The sequence below is a fragment of the Gracilinanus agilis genome, chromosome 3 (assembly GCF_016433145.1).
Source record: "Gracilinanus agilis isolate LMUSP501 chromosome 3, AgileGrace, whole genome shotgun sequence".
NCBI lineage: Eukaryota > Metazoa > Chordata > Mammalia > Didelphimorphia > Didelphidae > Gracilinanus > Gracilinanus agilis.
This window is the reverse complement of record NC_058132.1, coordinates 280,357,844-280,378,226: the sequence shown is the minus strand read 5'-3', so window position 1 is coordinate 280,378,226 and position 20,383 is coordinate 280,357,844. Positions and strand designations below refer to the sequence as shown.

The window sequence follows — 20,383 nt, the reverse complement described above, 5'->3', positions numbered from 1 at the left end:
TGAGAGAAAGAACCATGGGAGTAGAAATGTAAAAGAAAAACCTATGATATCACTTATCACATGTATATATGGGTATATGATTAGGCTTTAAAAAAGATCGCTCTATAACAGAAATGAATAATATGGAAAATAGGTATCAAGTGATAACAATTGTACAGCCTAGTGGAATTGCTTGTCGGCTCTGGGCGGGGGGAGTAAAGAGGGATGGGGAAGAAAACTAATCATGGAAACATGGAAAAATATTTTAAAATAAAAAGGAAATTAAAAAAGAAAACATTTTATGAGCATATTATAAGAGGTATTAAAAAAACTAAAATTCATTTTCTCAGCTATAGTGTCAATATTCAGGACCATGGTCAGTTCTCTTCTGCATAGAAGAGTTAAGGTTATAATGGTCATTCATTAATCATCCACTAGTTTCCATTTTAATATCCTTGAAGACCAAGACTGACTCATCCAAGAAATACATGCTTATTCATAAAGTTTAAAAAATTGTACTAGTAACAATGCATGTGGATTGATCAGAGGCTAGTGAGGTATACTAATCCACCTTTGACTGCAATTGCTTCTTCAGACTAAAAGAACATTTTCTTTACTTGAATGAATGAATAACATTTCATATCAAAGAGTTATATGGAAATTTTATGAAGCAGGAAAGCTTCTCTTTCTTGGTGTCCCCTCTATGAATAAGCAGGAAGAAAAAAGTTTGAAGCTTTTTCATTATCTTGTTTCTCATGTCAAGTTGAAAGATCTCCTTTTTAAATATAAGCATTCAACAAGCATTTCAAATTAAGAAAAATTATTAAGGTACCTTCTATATATGTAAAATACAATGCTAGACTAGACAAAAATAAAATCAATCCTGCCTTCAGATATTCATGCTTCTGCAACAATAGTATCAGCAATCTTAATATATTTCATATATGATAAAAAGATGCATATGCATTTAAAAATCAGACAAGTCATTTAAATGTATCTTGGGTAATGGATTATTTCTAATATGACAAAAATACTACTCCCCCCCCCATTAAGTTTCCTTCTAATGACATCACAGGTGTTTGTTTTAATTAACTTGGGTAAATAAAGACATTTAAGTCACCCTATAGCTTTCTTGTTTTAGATGCAAAATCTGAGAAAGTTTTCAGTTTTTTAAATTAAAAAATGTTTTTCAATTTCAAAAAATTACAGATGTACAGCATACTTAAGTCTATATTAATTTTTGCACTTCACATGAGATGCATTAAGATGTAAAATGAAGGATTGGTAGTAGATGATTTCTATGGAACTTTCCAGCTGTATGTCCTATGTTCATATCATTTTATTAAATGACAAAAAATCACTTTTGTTAAAATTAAGTCAGTCATTTGATATTTCAATCAAGGATTAAAATAAAACTTAATTTATTAGAGATTAAGCAATAATATTTGCAGATTTGTTTTATTCCTGTGCTAGGTCAGAATGAGAAGTCCTGCTCAGTGAAATGCTTTACTTGATTTTAGGATCACTTCAGGAATCCTTAAGAAAAGAAACCACTGACCCAATTTAAAATCTTGGAAGATGCTAGTTAGGGCCACCTAATGAGCGTGCACATTGCAGGGGAGCTGTCCTCAAAGTATATTTGGGTGCTGGTGCTGAAAATGAATGCTTTTGCTGCTAGGAGTTGATCAAAAAAAAGATGAGCTGGCTTTTCTTCACATAAACAGTAACCAATAGAAGAAATCTGATCCAGATGCACAATTTAGGAATGCTGACTACAGTGTTCATTTTTGCTTGGCAGATAGAAACCTTTCTTCCTGTTCTTTTATGGAATTTAACTGCCTTGGGGAAAATTCATTGTCCCTTATTTTTAGTTTCATGAGATCTACTATCTTCCTGAAGCAGTCACACTTCCCTTTCCTCCTACCTCACAATTTTCTAGGATTGACGTACTTTTCTTTCCTTCACTGACTTCCTTCTCCTTATTACTTGTGTAAAGTGTGAACTTTGAGGCTGGATCTGTGATAGGGGGAAACCCATTATAATCGAAATGAGATAGAATCCTCCTTTGGAGTCTATTGCATCTAGTCAATAAAACTTTTCATAATATTATCCAAAGGAAGTGTTATTTGTGGCTATTGTCTAGATCCAGACCAAGGATGTCCCTATGTAGCTTTTCTTTTTAAAATTTATTACAATTATTTATTATAAATTACATGTAATAAAAAATTTCCACATAACCTAAGTTAAAAGATCCAAATTATTTCCCTCTCTTCTTCCTTCCCTACTCCCACTACTAGCAAGCAATTCCCATGTAGCTTTTCAAAAGGAACAGGGACTACATCTCTGATCCCATTAGTAAAGAAACTGGAATCTCCGTCTATCAATACAATTTAACCCAGTTTCTATAACTCAGTCTTAGAGTTACTTAGAACACTGAAATGTTAAGTGGCTTGCCCAGAGTCATAGGCAGAATGTGTTCAATGACACAGAATGGATCAACGGTGGAATATGAACTCAGATATTCCTGATTAGTTCTCTATCCAGTGGATTACACTGTCCCTTAGGCCTTCCAAAACCAGAATTAAATACCTGAATGAATTCTGTCAGTAAGACTTTTCACATTCATTTAAAATGAACCTCCTACTTACCAATTCAAGACAAGAAAGGAAATGAGCCACAGCATTTTATTTTGACTCTATTGTTATTCTGTTAATGTTTAGTACTGACAAGATAGATTCTGTAAGTGTTCATTTTCTAATTTCTGTCTTTTTTTCAGTATACAGTTGTAAATGAATTCTTAGTCAGTTTCCTGTTTGTCAGTTAATAACAGGTTATAGAAAATTGCTATATTACTTCTTTGGCACTTGACAAATGGTACCTACCATTTGATTGAAGCTCAGGGAATATATTTGGACTTCCTTTCTTCCCTCCCAACTCTTTTACAAAGTAAATGCTGAAAAATGATTGGGTATCCTGACAGGGACATTTTTTTCTTCCTATGTTCAATATTTAATAAGTTGGCATTTTTTTTGCCTTGCCCTGTCCTTCAAACCAGGATTTTGTTGTTAAGAAGATTCATCTTGGTGATTATAACAACATTTTGTTTTAGATCAGGGGTTGGCAACCTTTTTGGCCATGAGAGCCATAAACGCCACATTTTTTAAAATGTAATTTTGTGAGAGCCATACAGTGCTCACAGTGAGCGCTACTGTAACACCGCCTGAAAAAAAAATTGACTTTATGGCTCCTGCAGAAAGAGCCATACGTTGCTGACCCGTTTTAGATGAACCATAAATTGCATTTCTGTTTTTTCCCCAAAATATTCAGTGGGAAGTCAAATTCACATTTGCTTACTCCCTGCCTCATTTGACTGCTATTAAATAAAAAAAATAGATGAAACCAGTAAGAATATGGAATGAGGATAAAGTAAAATTTACAGCTGAGAAAATTAATGTCCTATAGTAGATAGAGAGCAACTTCAGAATCAAGAAGTCCTAGATTCAAGGTGCAACTCTAACATATACTAGTTATTTCACAACAGGCAAGTCACTTAAACTATCTGTGCCCCAGGCAACTCTGTAAGATTATATATTGCAAAACAGCTGTTAATTTGCATTCTTAGAGAAAGTTTCTTCTGGAAGAGTTCCTTATACTCATGGAATCTCAGATCTAGTCTAAAATTTGTGCTTGTGATAAATAATTTCAGTTGCACAAAACACAGGAAATCAAATCGTTAGTGGGTTTTGAACTAGGCTGGTTCTAGACAGAACTATGGAATAAGTAGTTCCTTTTAAACCTTTGCTTTCTGTCTAAGAATCAATACTAAATATAGAATCCAAGGCAGAAGAGCACCAAGGGCTTAGGCAATTGGAGTTAAGTGATTTGTCCAGGGTCACATAGCTAGGAAGTGTCTGAGATCAGATTTGAACCCAGGACCTCCCAGTCCCTGGGCCTGACAATATAGTGAGCCACTAGCTATTGCTATAAGCAAAATTTCTTAGAACCTCAGTTACATATGCCTTTCTATAGTCTAACTCTATTTTATCTGCAAAATCCAACACCACCAGTGGCTCCCTAACCTTCAGGATCTTTGGACAGCCAAGCATCTGAAAAAAATCCATATTGACATGTTATTAGTGACAGTATTTCAAGTACTATCTCTGGAGATTTATGCATTTTAAAAAGGAAACAACATCTTTCACCAAAGTCCCAAAATTCTATTGCAATTCCTGGATCAGTCAGTGGGAGGGGCAAAGCAGGATCTTCCCAGCATCTCTAAAATCATTCCGAGAAGGATACCAGAAGGACTGACCTTGAGTCCTGGGCTATGAGAATAACACACACATAATGTCATTTGAAGAGAAAATCTGGTTTCACAAAATCAAATTGTTTTATTGAGGGGAAAAGATTTAAACAGTACTTATGATCTTTTGGGGGGGCAGGTAAGTGGTACAGTGGTAGAGTAGAGTACTAGGTCTGGAGTAAAGAAGACTCAGAGTTCAACTCTGGCCTTAGATATTTACTAGTTGCATGACTTTGGGCTAGTCACTTAGCTCTATTTGTCTCAGTTCCCTCATGTGTAAAATGAACTGGAGAAGGAAATGGCAAACTACTCTAGGATCTTTGCCAAGAAAATCCCAGATGGGGTCAAGAAGATTGGACATGTTTTTTTTTTTTAAATCCTTACCTTCTGTCTTAGAATTGATACTAAGTATTGGTTCCAAAGCAGAAGAATGGTAAAGGCTAGGCAATTGGGGTTAAATGACTTGCCCAGGGTCACACAGCTAGGAAAGTGTCGGAGTCTAGATTTGAACCCAGGACCTCCCTTCTCCAGGCCTGACTTGCTATCCACTGAACCACCTAGCTGTCTGGATCTTCATGAACTTTCAAAACAAATGTTTTGTGTATTTAAAATATGAATAAAAGTGACTCATGCGTGGTCTTTCAAGTTGGCTCCTATGGTAGATTAGAAGATTGGATTCTGTGATTAACTCTGTATTTTCTTATCTTCTAATTTGTGTTTCTTCTACTTTCTCTCCTCTCTCCTTCTTTTCTCATTTTAGCAAGGCAAGCCCTATGTCTTTGACAGAGTATTACCACCCAACACAAGCCAAGAACAGGTTTACAATGCTTGTGCTAAGCAAATCGTTAAAGGTAAGTCCAGCTTCTTTATTTTCTTAAATTCAGAGGCATTGAGAGCACTTACTTTTCAGCCTACATTCAGCCAGTAATGGCTGTACCTTGGCTTTAAGCAGAGGCTTTGCTAACTGAGAAATGCTGAATGTTAGCTCTGTCTCTGACAGTCATTTATGGTGACTAATGTCAGACTAGTTTCTTAATATCACTGTGACTTGTTTGAAAATGAATTTATTTCTTTTGTTGGTGACCTCTTGATAGAGTGACAGAAGGGCATATGTGACACTATTACACATAAGCCTAGAATTTTAGAGCTAGAACATTTAAAGCTTACCAAAAATTCACCCCACTTTTTTTACAGGTAACTAAACTTGGGGTCCTTCTAGGTGAAATGATCATACACCCAGTAAGTGTAAGAATTAATGTTTCCTGAATCTTGATTCAGTGTTCTTTTAGTCTCACAACTGATAAATGGACAAATATTTTAAAATAAGTACTTAAGTACTATGTGCCAGACATTGTGGAGACAAAGACAAACGTGAAACAGTACCTGCCTTCAAGGAGCTTACATTTTAATGAGGGAAATATAAAGATACATGCAAGATATTTATGGAGGTGAAGTGGAAGGTAACCTCAGAGGGGAAAACAGTAGTAGCTGGGGCAATTGGGAAAGACTTCTTGTAGAAGGTGGTATTTGAGCTAAATCTTGAAAGAAGCTAGATGGTCTATTCTATTTTTTTATTTTATTTTGAATTGAAAAAATTTATTTAATTAATTGATGTTCTTTCCCTCTTCTCCTCCCACCCCTACCCCTGTAGCCAACAAGTAATTCCACTGGGTTTTACATATGTCATTGATCAAGACCTATTTCCATGTTATTAATATTTGCATTAGGTTGATTGAGTAGCTAGACATTCTAAAAGGTAAAAGAGGAAAGCAAGAGAGCATTCTAGCCATGGTCCCTTATGGTTAAAGTCCTCATGAAAAAATACCCTACATACCATCCCAACTTTTGTTTTCCCTGGCTTCTTTAAGAGAAAAAGTTTGCAGCTCTTGGTGCCAAATATTATTCTTGAAAGTACATTTTCAATTACTTTATCTGACTCTGGGTCTTATTTTTAAAAGTGTCATTCAGAGCTCTTGAAATATAATGGGAATGGTGCAGCCGGGGCTTTCTCCTAGAACGGTGATGGCAAACCTATGACACATGTGCCAGTGCTGACACACATAGCCATTTTTGATGACATGCAACCCCATAAAGGGAAGTATGGGGCTGCATGCCTAGGGTGAAACATTTGCTGTAGTATAGTGTAGACACTCTGTGCACTATAGATGACAATTCTACCTATATTAATTTACCTAGTTTGTTTTACAGTTATATATTACAATTATACATTTTTGTTTTTTAATCTATAAATATCGTGAAATTGTGGCTTTTTCTCGAAGTGACATGCCACTCGAGTTATGCTTGGTTTTTGGGTGAATTTTGACACACCAACCTCAAAAGTTTGTCCATCACTGTCCTAGAATGTTAGTCATATATTTTCTTTCTGATTGTGAGGTTGTTGGACTGTCTTCTGGCTCTTCCTCACACTAGTTACTCCATTTCTGGACTTAGAACATTTCCATGGACTTTCCCATTCTGGGACATTTTCCTCTCATCTCCAGGCTCCTTGCTTCCCTGAATTCCTTTAAGACTTAGCTAGAGGGGGCAGCTGGGTAGTTCAGTGGATTGAGAGTCAGGCCTAAAGACAGGAGGTCCTAGATTCAAATTCGACCTCAGACACTTCCCAGCTGTGTGACCCTGGGCAAGTCACTTGACGCCCATTGCCCACCCTTACCACTCTTCCACCTAGGAGCCAATGCACAGAAGTTAAGGGTTTAAAAATGTAAAAAAAAATAAAAATAAAAAAATAAAGACTTAGCTAGAGATCTTACTTCAAGAAGCATTTTTTCTCCTCCTTAACTTTAGTGCCCTCCCCCTTTGAGATTACTCCTAATTTATCCTCTCTATAGATCCTGGATTTATCTTGTATATACATTGTTGTTTATGTGTTGCCTCCTGCATTAGCCTGTGAGTTCCCTAAGAAGAGAGACTGTCTTTGTATCCCTAGTACTTAGCACCATGCCTGGCACATAACAGAGAACTCATAAAAGCTAGCTGACTGACTGCCTCTTAGAACTCCTCAGCACAGTCTCCATAGTGCTCTCATCTTTCCCATTCAGCCCTATCCCCACATTTGCCTGGCAAAGTCAATGACCCCCAGCCTTGCATTTGCAATTTGGAAGTGCGTCCTTTTCTTTGGGCCTGCCCTTGAGTATGATGAGTTTGTGGCAGAATAATCAGCAGGGAGATGCAGTCATTTAAAAATTATTCTACCTGTCATTCCAGATCAGGGAAAAGACTGAAGCTTCTCTTGGTAGGCTCCACAGGCTGTACAGATGAGCAGCCTGGAGGCCATCTCTTGTTCCTTTGCTTTTCATTATCATTTTTCCCCCTTCAGATCTTCCATTTTAACATATATTAGAACACGGTGGAAATTGCTACTTCACATTCACGGCTTTCCGTACCTCTGCGAACAGTTTTGGAAGGTTCCCACCCCTGATTCCCCAATGCTAGATTTAGTTCTTAAAAAATGAGACATTTATAGCTTTAAGTACATTGAAATTCATGAAAATCAACAGCAGGTATTTTTCTGAACAGAGAGCTTCAGCTCTTTGGTAGCTGTGCAGATAACTAGACTTAATCCTGTAATGGGCCATGATTCTTTCTAATTCATTTTGTAATAGCTAAGTGGCTCTGCTAGCCATTATTGTGATGGTCTGAGTGGTGTGATTATTGTGGAAAATTTCAGAGAAAATGATGAGTGAATCTGGGCTTACTCTGAATAAAGTAGCATGAATCTGTGTCATGCATTTTCTTTGGTCTCCTTGACTCTATTTTAGGTGTTCTTAAACTGAAGTATTGGGATAGATGTCAGGGCATCCAAGAAAGTGGGTAGGGAAAAAATTACATCTTTTATTTTCATTAACTTCTAGTTGGAACTTAGTATCCCTATTAATAAAATTTTCATAGTAATTATAATGAAAATATACTATTTTTATATATAATTATAATGGTATATATTGTTATAGATATATGATATATACCTTTGTGACATTACTATAACTAAATGCATAGGATATGTAAAATACATAAATCTATTTAAAATATTTTGAAAAAGGGTCCATAGAAAAGCAACAGAAGAGAAAATCCCAAGGCTGTTCAACTGGACAGCCTGTGGAGTCTACCAGAGAAGTTTTATGTTTGTTTATTTTGTTAGAGTCTTGTGGACCCAGAAAAGGTATTTTTTTTACTCTCTAGTGGTGATTCTTTCTACTCTTAATGGGCACACATGCACACATGCACACCTCCTTGCTCTTCTTAAATTGACCTTGTCTTACTTGTCAATATTCTTGTTTTCATTAAAGCAAGTGATCATAGATGAATTAGATTTTTTTCATATTTCCTTTTTATTCTTCCTCAATCATCATCATTACTCACTTTTATATGGGTTTAAGGTTTTCAAAGCACTTTACATATATTACCTCATCTTCACAAAAACATTGTAAGGTAGGTGCTATAATTAATTCTCATTTAAAATGCATAATTATATTCACTTATTCCACGAGGGAAGTGACACTCAGGGAGTTTAGGTGATTTGCCCAAGGTCGTACAGCTGGAATGTACCTCAGGCAGGATCCATTAATTTTTTTTTTAACTTCTGTGGTAGCTGTTACAGTAATTTAAGTATTTTCTTTGTCCTCTAGAAGCTGACATTTTGATTTGGTTTGGATGGCCTCCATTGGAAAGCCCTCCAAATTACATTTATAAAAAGATAAAAAACAATAATAAAAATAATATATATTCCATTCATTGAAGATATTTAGGACCCCTTTTTTTGCTTGATCCCTTCAGATACCATTAGATGTTATCCTCATCATAACCACAGGCTTAATGGCCTTGAAATAATAAAACATTTTCCTTTGTCAAGAGAATGAAGTACTGAGGGTAATCTTTTAAGACATCAAGATATTTTCCATTAGCTTGCCTCTTTACTAGCACCAAATGTTGCTTTATTCTACCTTATTACTAGAGGGAAATTTCCTACCCAGTGATGCATCTTTATGAAAGATTCTTTTGTTCTTTTTAAATTTTTTCTATTAAGGCAGTGAGAGGATGTGGCTATATATTTCAGCATAAGAAATACAGTTTTAAATTCAAGGAAGTTTCTCTTTCTCTTCTCTTCTCTTCTCTTCTCTTCTCTTCTCTTCTCTTTCTCTTTTTTCATCTCTGTTCCTTCTGTTCCCTCCCCCCACCCCCACTCCTTCAGGAAATTAAACACCATGGTTACCAAATGGTATTATTGAAATATTATAAATATATAAAACCAACATAGGCTGATTACTGTAAGGATGGGATTTGTGCAAGGGGGATGGGGCATTACGTAGGTGTTTGCCTTTCCTAGCCATTAAATATGCAATGAACATGGGTTATAGACAAAGTACCCAGAGGACTCTAGGTGATAGTTTCTTATTTACATGTTCTCTTTCCCCTAAATCTTTTTAAAATGACTTATTCATTCTAGCAATTATTTTTCCCCTCTGCATATTGAGCTTGTTTTACCTGCTTGTAGAAATAGCTAAGGACTATTCTCTGTGATATTTAATGGCCACAATCTGAGATGGGAAAGGCTATAGAAATTCATCTCAAGTCACAGGATTATTTCCCAAGATGTCTTGATCCTCTATTTTAACAACTTATTTGACATTTTGGATAACTTGTATAATTAATGAGGGTTTTAAAATCTCTTTGTTTTTGAGAAAAAGGTAGAAGTATAGTATGTATATTTCTTAGAATTTATCATTGGAAGGAAATAGTGATGATTGAATCATGTCTCCCTCATTTTATTTATTTAATTTTTGGGATTACATTTTTTAGTTCTGTGTTATTTTCCTTCCTCTTTCCTAACTCCGCATTAGGGAAGACTAACATTTAATATAGATATACATTTGGAACCATTCAGGACTTTCTTTCATATTTCAGTTCTTTCTTTGGAGGTAAATAGCATTTTTCTTTTTAAGTCCTTTATGGTTGATTTAAATGTTCATATTACTCAGAATAGCTCACATTCACATTAACTGTTTGGATAATATTTCTATTACTCTTGGTTCTATTCATTTCACTCTGTATTATTTCATGCAAGCCTTTCCATGGTTTTTTTCTAAAACCATTTTGTTCATCATTTCTTAAATAATAGTAATATTCTATCACAATCATATAACACAACTTATTCAGCTATTCCCCAACTGAAGGGCATCTCTTCAACTCTAGTTCTTTGCCACCACGAAGAAAGGTGCTGAAAATATTTTGGAGCATATAGGTTGTTTTTCTTTTTCCCTGATCATCTAAGGAGATAGATCAAAAAGTGGTAATCCTGGATCACAGAGTATACACAGTTTTATAATTCTTTGGACATAATTCTAGATTGCTCTCCACCCCTCATTTTACATATTGGGAAACTGTGCCCTAGAGACTTGTCCAAGGTCATACAGATATTAAGTATCTGATCTGTGACTGACCCATCTTTCTCAACTCAGGTCTTCTGATTCCAAATTTGTCATTCTTTGAATGACAACTGATTTTTGCTCATGCTGTACATTTGGTAAATATTCTGAAAAATAGAGAGTGGTTGGATGGAATAGAACTAACTTTTAAAATTAAGTTTCCTAGAATTGAGATCAGAATTTTTCTCTTGAGTATGTAAAAGGTATTATCACCATGATATTAGATAATTGCCCAAATGGTGGATAACTGGTAGGCAGCTTCTACTTGGTGCCATCTAGTTCTGGAACCCCAGGTCTAAAAAATAGATGAGTTGGATCAGTTCTGCAGTTGACCTAATATGTTAATGGTTACCTAAGTTTTCAGTCTTTGACAATTAGATACTTGACATATTTTCTTTGTGGGGTGTTGTTCCTTTTTCTAAATAGATAATTGAGTAAGCACTGGAGAACAAAAACACTGGAGGTGGGGAGCCCAGAGATGATAGTAAAAGTGGAGAAAAGAAAAAAAAAAGGTAGTTCTGGAATTTCATGATTATATTACTTTGCAAAAAATGTAACACTCCTAATCAGAGGATCAGGGATTCCAAACAGCATACTTATTTTCACCTCTTGGAAAAAAGTCTCTTCTTTTTTAATAGGGCTACTGCTTGGAGTTTGTTATTTTTTAGTAAGACTTTTTTTTTTATGAAATCTCCACACTTTTTCATTTGTTTGATTGTTTTGGCAGAGCCTTTATTTTCTGTTCTCTATCCAGCTCTGAGGCCAGCTGAGTGAATTTGTTTTGTATATACGATTAAGGACTCTAGTCCTGACAGGTCCCTTGGCTGCCAAGGACATCCTAGATCTTCATGTCATTAACCATAGTGATTGTTTCGCTGTGGAAGTTGATGAAAGAGGAGGCAGCTGGCCCCAAGGACAATGCTGGGTGGGCATGATTGTCTTCTTCCCAAGTTTTCAAACATTGTAACATTTTCTTCATAAGAGGGAAGGCATAGAACAAGAAACAGGAACCAAGGTCTTTGTCTCCCTTGTCTTACATTCAAAGCAAAGGATACTTAATTTTATTTTCCTACTCTCCTCCTGGGAGCTATAGATTGCCCTTCCTTTTAAAACTCATTGGATTGTTAGTGAATATCTTTATATTCCTCTGCAATGTTAAAACTATTAAAGCTTAAAACTGCACAGACATTTTTATAACTTTTAATAAATAAATGTTTATATTTCTTTTTCTTAAGCTTGAAAATATAGTCTATCCAGCTTAAATTTGTAGATTTTAAATTTAGATCTGATTTGGATTTGTACCTTTTAATCAATTATTCACCTCTGTTAGGTTTTAAATAGACAACATAGTTAGAATAAAGAGTTGGTCTTAGAGCTAGGAAGATCCAAGTTCAGGTCTCACTTTTGAATGTACTGGCAAGCCACTTAACCATTTAGTGCCCTACATGACCTCCAAGATTTGAAGATTCAAAGAAGTTATTGAAATGCATTGGTAGGTATGTACAGGTAATTCCCTATACCAGTGAAACCACAACTCCAGACTATCCCATATTTCTGTCTATATTTTTACATCTACTCACAATCAGTTCCCACTATATATCTATCATTCTTCCTGTGAGCTTTCCTGTGTAACAAAAACTATTATGCAAAATCAACTGAGATAAACTACTCTTGCATTTTATTCAACATTCCAGCCCTTCAGTCTCTCAGGTCTGTATTTAGAAAGAAGACATGTTTCATGATCTCTTTCCCAGACTGAGATTGGTTATAGTGATTTGAATTCAGCTGCCATTTAGTGTTATTTTTATTTACATTAATGTAATCATTGTGCATATTGTTTTATTGGTTCTTCTTTCTTCATGTAGCATTAATTCATGCAATTCTTCCAATGTTTTGCAGAATTCCTCATATCTATCATTTCTTATGCTGTGGTATCATTCCATTAAATTCATATACCACAGTTTGCTCAAAGCATTAAATGCCCACATTTTCAGGATTGGTTGTCTTTGCTATTGCAAAGGGCGATGGTTTGAATATTGTGTTATATACATAAGCCTGATTTTTCTTTATGTCTTTGGCTTCATTTGGTGTATGTCCAGGAGTGAAATAACTGTCAAGGAGAATGAATAGTTTAGTGACTTTTCTCATATAATTCTAAGCGATATTCCAGAATGGTTGGACCGATTTACAGTTCTTCCCTTAATATACTATGAAGTCTTTTTTTCCCATTGCCCCATCAACATACTAACATCTAACATCTCTGCCAGTTTAATGGGTATGAGGTGAAACATTAAAAATTGTTTTTATTTGCATTTCTCTCATTATTAGTAATTTGTAACATTTTTTATTTCAGTGTCCATTATTTGCATTTCATCTTCTGAAAATTGTTTATTTGGCTTCTTACATATTAGGAAAACAGTTCTTGGTATTATATTTTTAATGTTAATTCCTTATATCTGTTCAAGTTTTCCTTGAGTCCATTGACTAGCTACTGCCAAGAAACCATCACAGAGAGATGGAGATAATTGCAATCTATTTACACACTGAGACATACTTCACTAGTAGTTGATAGACATGTATATATGTCTTATAATTTAGCTCATGATATTTCTACATCCTGTGAAACAAAGATTAAAAATAGCTGTTACAGAACTGCTAGTTATACAATGGGGAAAAAAGATGTACATGTTTAAGAGAATCTATATCCCTAGTTATGGGAGAGAGAGAAGAAATGCATCCTTGTTTAGTATAGCCATTCATACCAATCAAGAGGTACCATACATTTCTTGTAAGATAAGGTAAAGAAAAAGAGTAGGAGGACATATATTGAAATTGTCCTTTGTAACAATTAAGTCTTTTGTAGTAAGTAGAGGAAGAAGGAAGACACTGAAGGAAACTGTCATATGCTGATCTTACAGTTCATGTTGGAGTCATACAGACAAAATAGAGTTATTTATGTCAATTCTTAACAGAATACTGTTAGCTCTTAAAAATACACTTTTAATATATCTCAGATTTTCAGCAGAGACAGTTGATGCAAACATTTTTCCCCAGTTGGCTTATTCTTTTCTTATTCTAGCTGCATTGATTTTGTCCATGAGAAGTTTTTTTTTAAGTTATTGAAATTTTCTATTTTAGATTTAAAGGTTTTAAGATTCAGAGCTGGAAAGAACATTAATAGTTTAATCCCTGCATATTAGAGACTGTGCATTTTGGAATGGCTCTGAACCCTGGAAGACTACATCTCCCAGGACTCTCTACCTTAACTTCCTAAGACACACCCCAATTCCTTTGTGGGAGGTATCTGAGAAAGTATAAAAGAAGAGAGGAGGCACAGGTTTTGGCACCTTTTTTCCTGCAATGGAGGAGAGCTCCTTTTTTTCCGGAGCGCCTTTTTCCTCTGGAGAGTCTTTTGCCCCTCAAGAGCTTTGGTCCCAGGTAGCTGCTGGAGAATTTGGTTTTCCCTGGCTTTCCCAAACCTTTATTTTCCTAATCCCTAAATAAACCCAGCTAAATATCTCTAGAGTCTAGCCTGATTTTTGTTCTTCTCTGAAGCCCACCTCTAAAGGGCTCAGGTTAATTTCTTTACCAGGGCTGGGGGAACCTGGCTACCTTCCCTACCTTCCTTTCCCTACTTTCTCCCATCCTTTCTTCTTTTACCCACAAGTCACTGTAATTAACTTTTATTAAGCAGTGCTAGGCATTGCACTAATGCTAGAGATACAAAGGAAGGCAAAAGACAGTCCCTGCCCTCAAGTAGATTATCATTTAGTGAGGGAAGACAGAAAGACAACATATAAAAAGAAGATGAAAAACAGGAGAGGGAAGGAGGAAGATGAAGTCCTGCACCCAGTGAAAAATTAAGAGATGGCTGCTCTGGAAGTCCTCCTTAAATGGAGGATCTGGAAGGAGCTTTCCTGATATCCACCCATCAGCCTTTTCAATCAGAGAATTTTATAGATTAAAAAAACCTCCAAACCCAAGGAGCTTAAGTGATTTGTCTCAGTTTTCACAGATAGCAGAGTCAAGTTTCCAACTCAGTTTTTCTTCTCCAAACCTAGTTGTTGCTTTTTCCTCCAAACCAGGTTCTTTTTCTACTATATTATGGTGCTAACCTGAACCACTGTACTGTAAAGTCTCTCTTGTTACCCTAACTTGTTGTACCTGTGACTTTATTTTGAACATCTGAGTAGGATTAAAAATATTTTATAGATGACATCTTTAGTGTTTGTCCTGAAGATGCTTTTGGTGAGTCCTTAAAAGTCAGATTACATCTCAATACTTGATTTAATTACCAAAAAAAGTTATTTTATCTATCTGCAATTGTACATAGAGTATTAAAGGTGAAAGAATAATAGAAAATCTTGTGACTCTAATTGAACTCCATAAAATATGAGAATGCATTTATTAATAACAACAACAATAATAGCCAGCATTTATACAGCACTTTAAAGTTTGCAGAGCACTCTGTATTATCTCAGATATTGAGTCTCTTACCTACCCCGTGAAAGAGGTATAAACAAGTATCATAAACTCCGATTCTAATTTCAATTTCAGTATGAAAACTGAGAATCAGAGAGGTTAAGTTGCTCTGGGGAGCCATATTTTCCTATATGTGATTATTGAAATCACGTGAATGAATGAAATCACCAAGAGAGATAGTGAAGATATGGGTGGCTAGAGCAGAGTCTTTCCAGACATTCATGCTTACTGGGTGGCATGAGGAAGATTAGTTAATAAAGGAGAAGAAGCAGTTAGACAAATAAGAGCAGAACCAGAAAAAAACAAACATGTCCAAGAATCTGAGAGTATCTAGAGGAATGGAGTGGCCAATAGTGTCAAATTGCACAAAGGTCAAGGAAAATGCTGAGTGAGAAAAAGGGTCATAAGATTTGGCAAAATTAAAATGATAGTATGGGGAGAGAACAGTGTCAGTAATACTGATAGGGTGAAAGTCACATTGAAGGGGATGAGGGGTGGGTGGTAGGGAAATGGCGACAATGAATGCAGTGTGTCTTCTAGAAGAAGGAGGAGAGACATAGGACAATAACATAAATTGTCAAGGGTCTCGTTTTTGTTTTGTTTTGAAATCTGAGTATTTTTTAAACTCTTACTTTCTGTTTTAGTAACTCTGAAGAGAGAAGGACAAGGGCTAGGCAAACAGGGTTAAGTGACCTGCCCAGGATCTCACAGTTAGGAAGTATCTATGGCCAAATTTGAACCAGGTTCTTCCAATTTCAGGTCTGGCACTCTATTCACTGTGATACCTGGTTGTTCCACTCAAGTACATTTTAATTTATAGGGAAAGAGCCAGTAAAGAGGAATTTGTTTAAAATAAGATAGAGAAGGGGAAGGAAAGTAGAGGAATCAATGTGGATAGGGCAGAATTCACAAGGTAATAAGAAGGGGGTAGGATTGAGGACATAAATGTAAGTAGTAACTTTGGTAAGGAAGGTCACTTCTATATCTGAGGCTGGAATAAAGGAGGGAATGATTGAAAATGAGGAGAATATTTTAAGTTTGGAGGAGGGTAGATAAAGAAGCTCACAAGAGATGATGAATGTTTTATTTTCAATAAAGTATGAAGTAAGCTTTGTTATGAGATATAAGAAGTTTTAGAAGAAGCTGTTGGAGTATATGGTAGGGAGTCAATAGGAGATGAATAAAAAAAAATCTCCATACAAATTTGAAGGTAGTTTCTCTTTTATAAATGAACCCAGGGAACTCAGTGAACCAAATTTTGTAACTTTCTCTAGCAGAGGTTCTTTTCTATGTCATGGAATGCTTTGGCAGCCCAGGAAAGCTTATGGATCTCTTCTCCAAATAACATTGTTAAGCGAATAAAGTAAAATACATAGGATTACAAAACTTACCATCAGAATTGAGACAGAATTGGCCAGTGGGATCATAGATTTAGAACTATAAGTGAAACTTAGAGATCATATAGTTCTCCTTTATATGGCTGAGGAAAATTGGGAACAGAGTTTTGCCCAAAGTCATAGGGAGGATGTGAGTGCCACTTGAACCCAGAGGGACAGCTAGGTTACTCAGTGGCTAGAGTGCCAGGAGCTACCTAGTTTTGTTAAGACCTGGGTTCAAGTTTTGTCTTGGACACTTCCTAGCTGTGTGACCCTGGGCAAGTCACTTAACTCCTTTTTACCTGGTCCTGACTCTTCTGTCTTAGAGTTGTTACTAAAGCAGAAAGTAAGAGTTTAAAAAAGATTCCAAAGCTAAGGCTCTTTTGCTATATAATTCTCCTTTAGGAAGAGGCAGAAGGCTAAATTATGATCAGAAAAGAAACATTGAGCCATTCAGGATCAAAGAGAACAGGACATTTTCTGGTAATGGTAATGTCTAAGATTTGGATGCTTCCATATGTGGCAGTCAGAGGTAAAGTAGGGATGGAGATCATAAGATTTGAGGAGAAATGGGAAACCAGATTGTTCAAAGTATTGTCAGTGTGAATATTGAAATCCTTATTTCCAAATCTGGGGAATGAGATAGACAGGAAGGCTATGCTCCAGTTCCTGAAGTCATTGAGGAAGGAAAGAGTGTGGGTGACCAAGAAGTCAGTGAGCACAAACAAATGCATGTTGATTGAATGAATGAATGATAGCCAAATAATCTGGATAGGTGAACTTCACAGGGGCAGAGTTGTGATGAGTGATAGTGGTAGAGAGTATTGGTCTAGAAGTGGCAGGTGGAAAAGAAGGAAAATGCTGATTCCTCCCGTCATAGTCTAGTCAACTGAGCTAATGGACTCCACTGAAGATGTGTTCTTTGTTTGTTTGTTTCCTACCCTCTATGTAAGAGTAGTTCAAGATGAAGAGATCCTAATTTTGGTGGAAATGTTTAATTTTGTAGAAAATACCACATTCAGAAATCAATTCAGCCATCAAGCTGGCACTGTTAATACTCAAATTTTGTTGTGCTTTCTGTATCAATGTTAGTTATGCCCATCTCTAAAATCATTGTTTGTTTCCTGAAACAACAAATGGAACTTAAAGTAAAGCATGGAAAGAGCCCTGAATTTAAAGTTAGGAGGACTTTGATTTGATCTATCTCTTGTGCGTACTCTGGGCTAACTTTCCCCATTCACACGGGGACTTATTGGTCAGATGTCTAGAGCTCAACTTGATATTACTTTCCCCTTCAGTTCTAAAGGATCCTGAAAGAGTGGAAGGTAGTGGTGGTTTCCTAGTACTATATCTCACAAGTCCCCACTAGTGTGTTTCCCCCATAGATATCAGTTGTTATTAATTAGTTAGACAGATTTAGCTTTTAGAAAACTATGTACTAAAATAGTATAGTAAGAATAATTGCTACAAAGCATCCTCCCACCCAGAAAGCTTTGACATACATACTCTCCCCCAATACATTCATAGTCCATGGAAATGTGGGCATAAATGCACATGTGGCTATGTGATAACTCAAAGCTCTCGATTGCCAGAAATCCTTTTCTTCCTTTCATGAAGTATTCATGAAGCTCCCCTTAGTTATAGTTTTTCTCCTGGTTTCCTCGTAGAGTCTTAAAGTTGCTATTCCTCAATAAGTTTACTTTGTTCTTTGTTCACAATACAGACATTGAATCAACTCTTCCAGAGGTTCTGGTAATCTTAAGATGTCTACTAGGAAGTCCCAAAATCCTCCAACCCTCAGAAATTTAAAAGGTTGTCCTCCAGTGAGGGGAGAGGAGAGTGGAAAAAAGGGCAAGACTCTTTCCACCTCACCATCCTTCTTAGGGAATCTGGCTAGAAGGCTTCTATCAAAAAACTTCCAGGTACAGGCATGGAAAAGTCCCTCAATCAAATCAAATAGACTTCCTATTGCTTTCATTTGAAATGTCTTTCATTGATTCAATGAAGATGCCCTAACTTGGTTTACACCTTTGGTTGATCAGTATTTAATATGCTCTTACCTGAATTAAGAAATCAAAGACAAGGGAGTGAGGTGGTTCATTGACCCTTATTCTTACAAATAAATGGAAAAGGTTGAGCAATATGGCCTCTAAACCCTCCCAAGTTCTGAATCTATGTTTTACTTGCATATTTCTAGAATATTTTTATAAGTACATCTATATAGCCATTTTAAAGGAGTCAAACAATTAACATAAATCCAATAGTTTAGCCCCCAGAATATGTAGTAGGTACACTATTGCTTGTTGATTGATTAACTGAATTAAGGAGTTAGAAAGAAATTTGGTCATAAAGAAGTTAAAATTGTAAGGAAAATTGAAAATTGGGCTTATGGTCCCCTAATACTGTGTTTTTATAGGTTACTCATGCTCAAAATCATCTGATGAACTCTGAAGGATTGATAAGCATGAAAATGTTATAGCCTGGTATGAACTCTTAAGGGCAGTTAGGCTTTAATGTTTCCCTTGTCTCTAAACCACAAGGTTAAATATATTACCTATATCTAGCAAGCATTTATTTTTTTCTCCTCTCCTCCCTTCTTTGTACTCCTCCCTCCCCTCTCTATTCTATACACATTTCCCCCATTATCCTCCTCTCCCCTCTCCCTCTGCCTTTTCCAATAGAAAACTCTTTGTTTTCTTTCCTGTCTCAGCTCAAACCCTGTCAACCTTGGATCAGTAAAATGACTCTTTCAAAAAAGGAAATGGGAATCAGCATCGTGAAATAATACCAAGCTCCCTGAGCCTTAAAAGCTATTTGGTCAAACTAAATGGATTGAGCTGATTGCCTGGCCTAATTGATTTCTTTCACCATGGAGTGCACACTTCTCTGTCCCTGCCCCTACCTTTGGCAAATTAAGACTTCTTCCCTGTAGGTGAGATTAGCTGGTGTTAGAGAGACTAATTATGTTTCTTTTTACTTTCTGAGATATTTGTATATATTTGAGAATAACTGGGGAAAATGAGTACTAATATATTTTAATCACCTCTGCTGCTTTGAAACATTTCCTGCAGATAAGTTCAGCTCTTTCAGTGAAACCTCCCCCTCCATGTGTCTTTCCTTTTCCCTGTTTGAAATGGAAGAGGGCCTGCAATATGTGTGTTTGCACAGTGAGTGCTCTCTTTGTATAATTTTAAAAAAATTCCTGATGCTAATGTGACCAGCTAGCTTGCTAGTATTGTCACGGAGGAAACTGGAGGTTTTCAAATGCAAGTTGGAACTCTTTGGTTTCTCAGCCATTGATTTCCATGTTCCTTGTTTTATAGACTGAAACCTCTTGTTACCTCTCCCCAGAAAGAATTCCATTCTCTGGAAACTGTTGAATAGACTTCATGGGAGACTTCCCTAAGGATCTAACTGGGAGACAATATTCCAAAAGGATCTAAATTGGATCTCCAGGAAAGAAATCCTATTCTCTCTGGTTCTCCATAAATTCAAGTCACTTATGACTTTATTTTGGCTGATCGATTAAGAATTTATAGGTATATATAGATATAGCACTTTATTATATTAGTATACATATTCTTATAATGTACAATAAATATATTATAACTTACACACACACACACACACACACACACACACACACGTACACTCATTTGTTGAAGGTGCCTCAAAAGATCTTCTGGAGTATATATCTCAGCTTCCAAGTGTCTTGATCTTAGAGTTCTATGGAGAAAATATTTCTGGGTTGTTCTCATGAACTCATTCTTAGAATCATCTCGCTGTAACATGAACCCTTTTCC

The 20,383-nt window shown here is 36.0% G+C and overlaps 1 protein-coding gene across 2 annotated transcripts in view; it reads left to right on the top strand.

Annotated features, from left to right (window-relative positions):
- The window catches only part of KIF5C (kinesin family member 5C), a 199,651-nt gene that overhangs the window by 85,919 nt on the left and 93,349 nt on the right, over positions 1-20,383 (top strand). Inside the window, exon 2 of one of the 2 annotated variants that reach the window (XM_044669882.1) lies at positions 5,043-5,133. In XM_044669882.1, coding sequence (XP_044525817.1) covers positions 5,043-5,133 — 91 coding nt within the window. The remainder of the gene's footprint in view (positions 1-5,042; positions 5,134-20,383) is intronic. The other variant, XM_044669884.1, reaches the window with a different exon arrangement.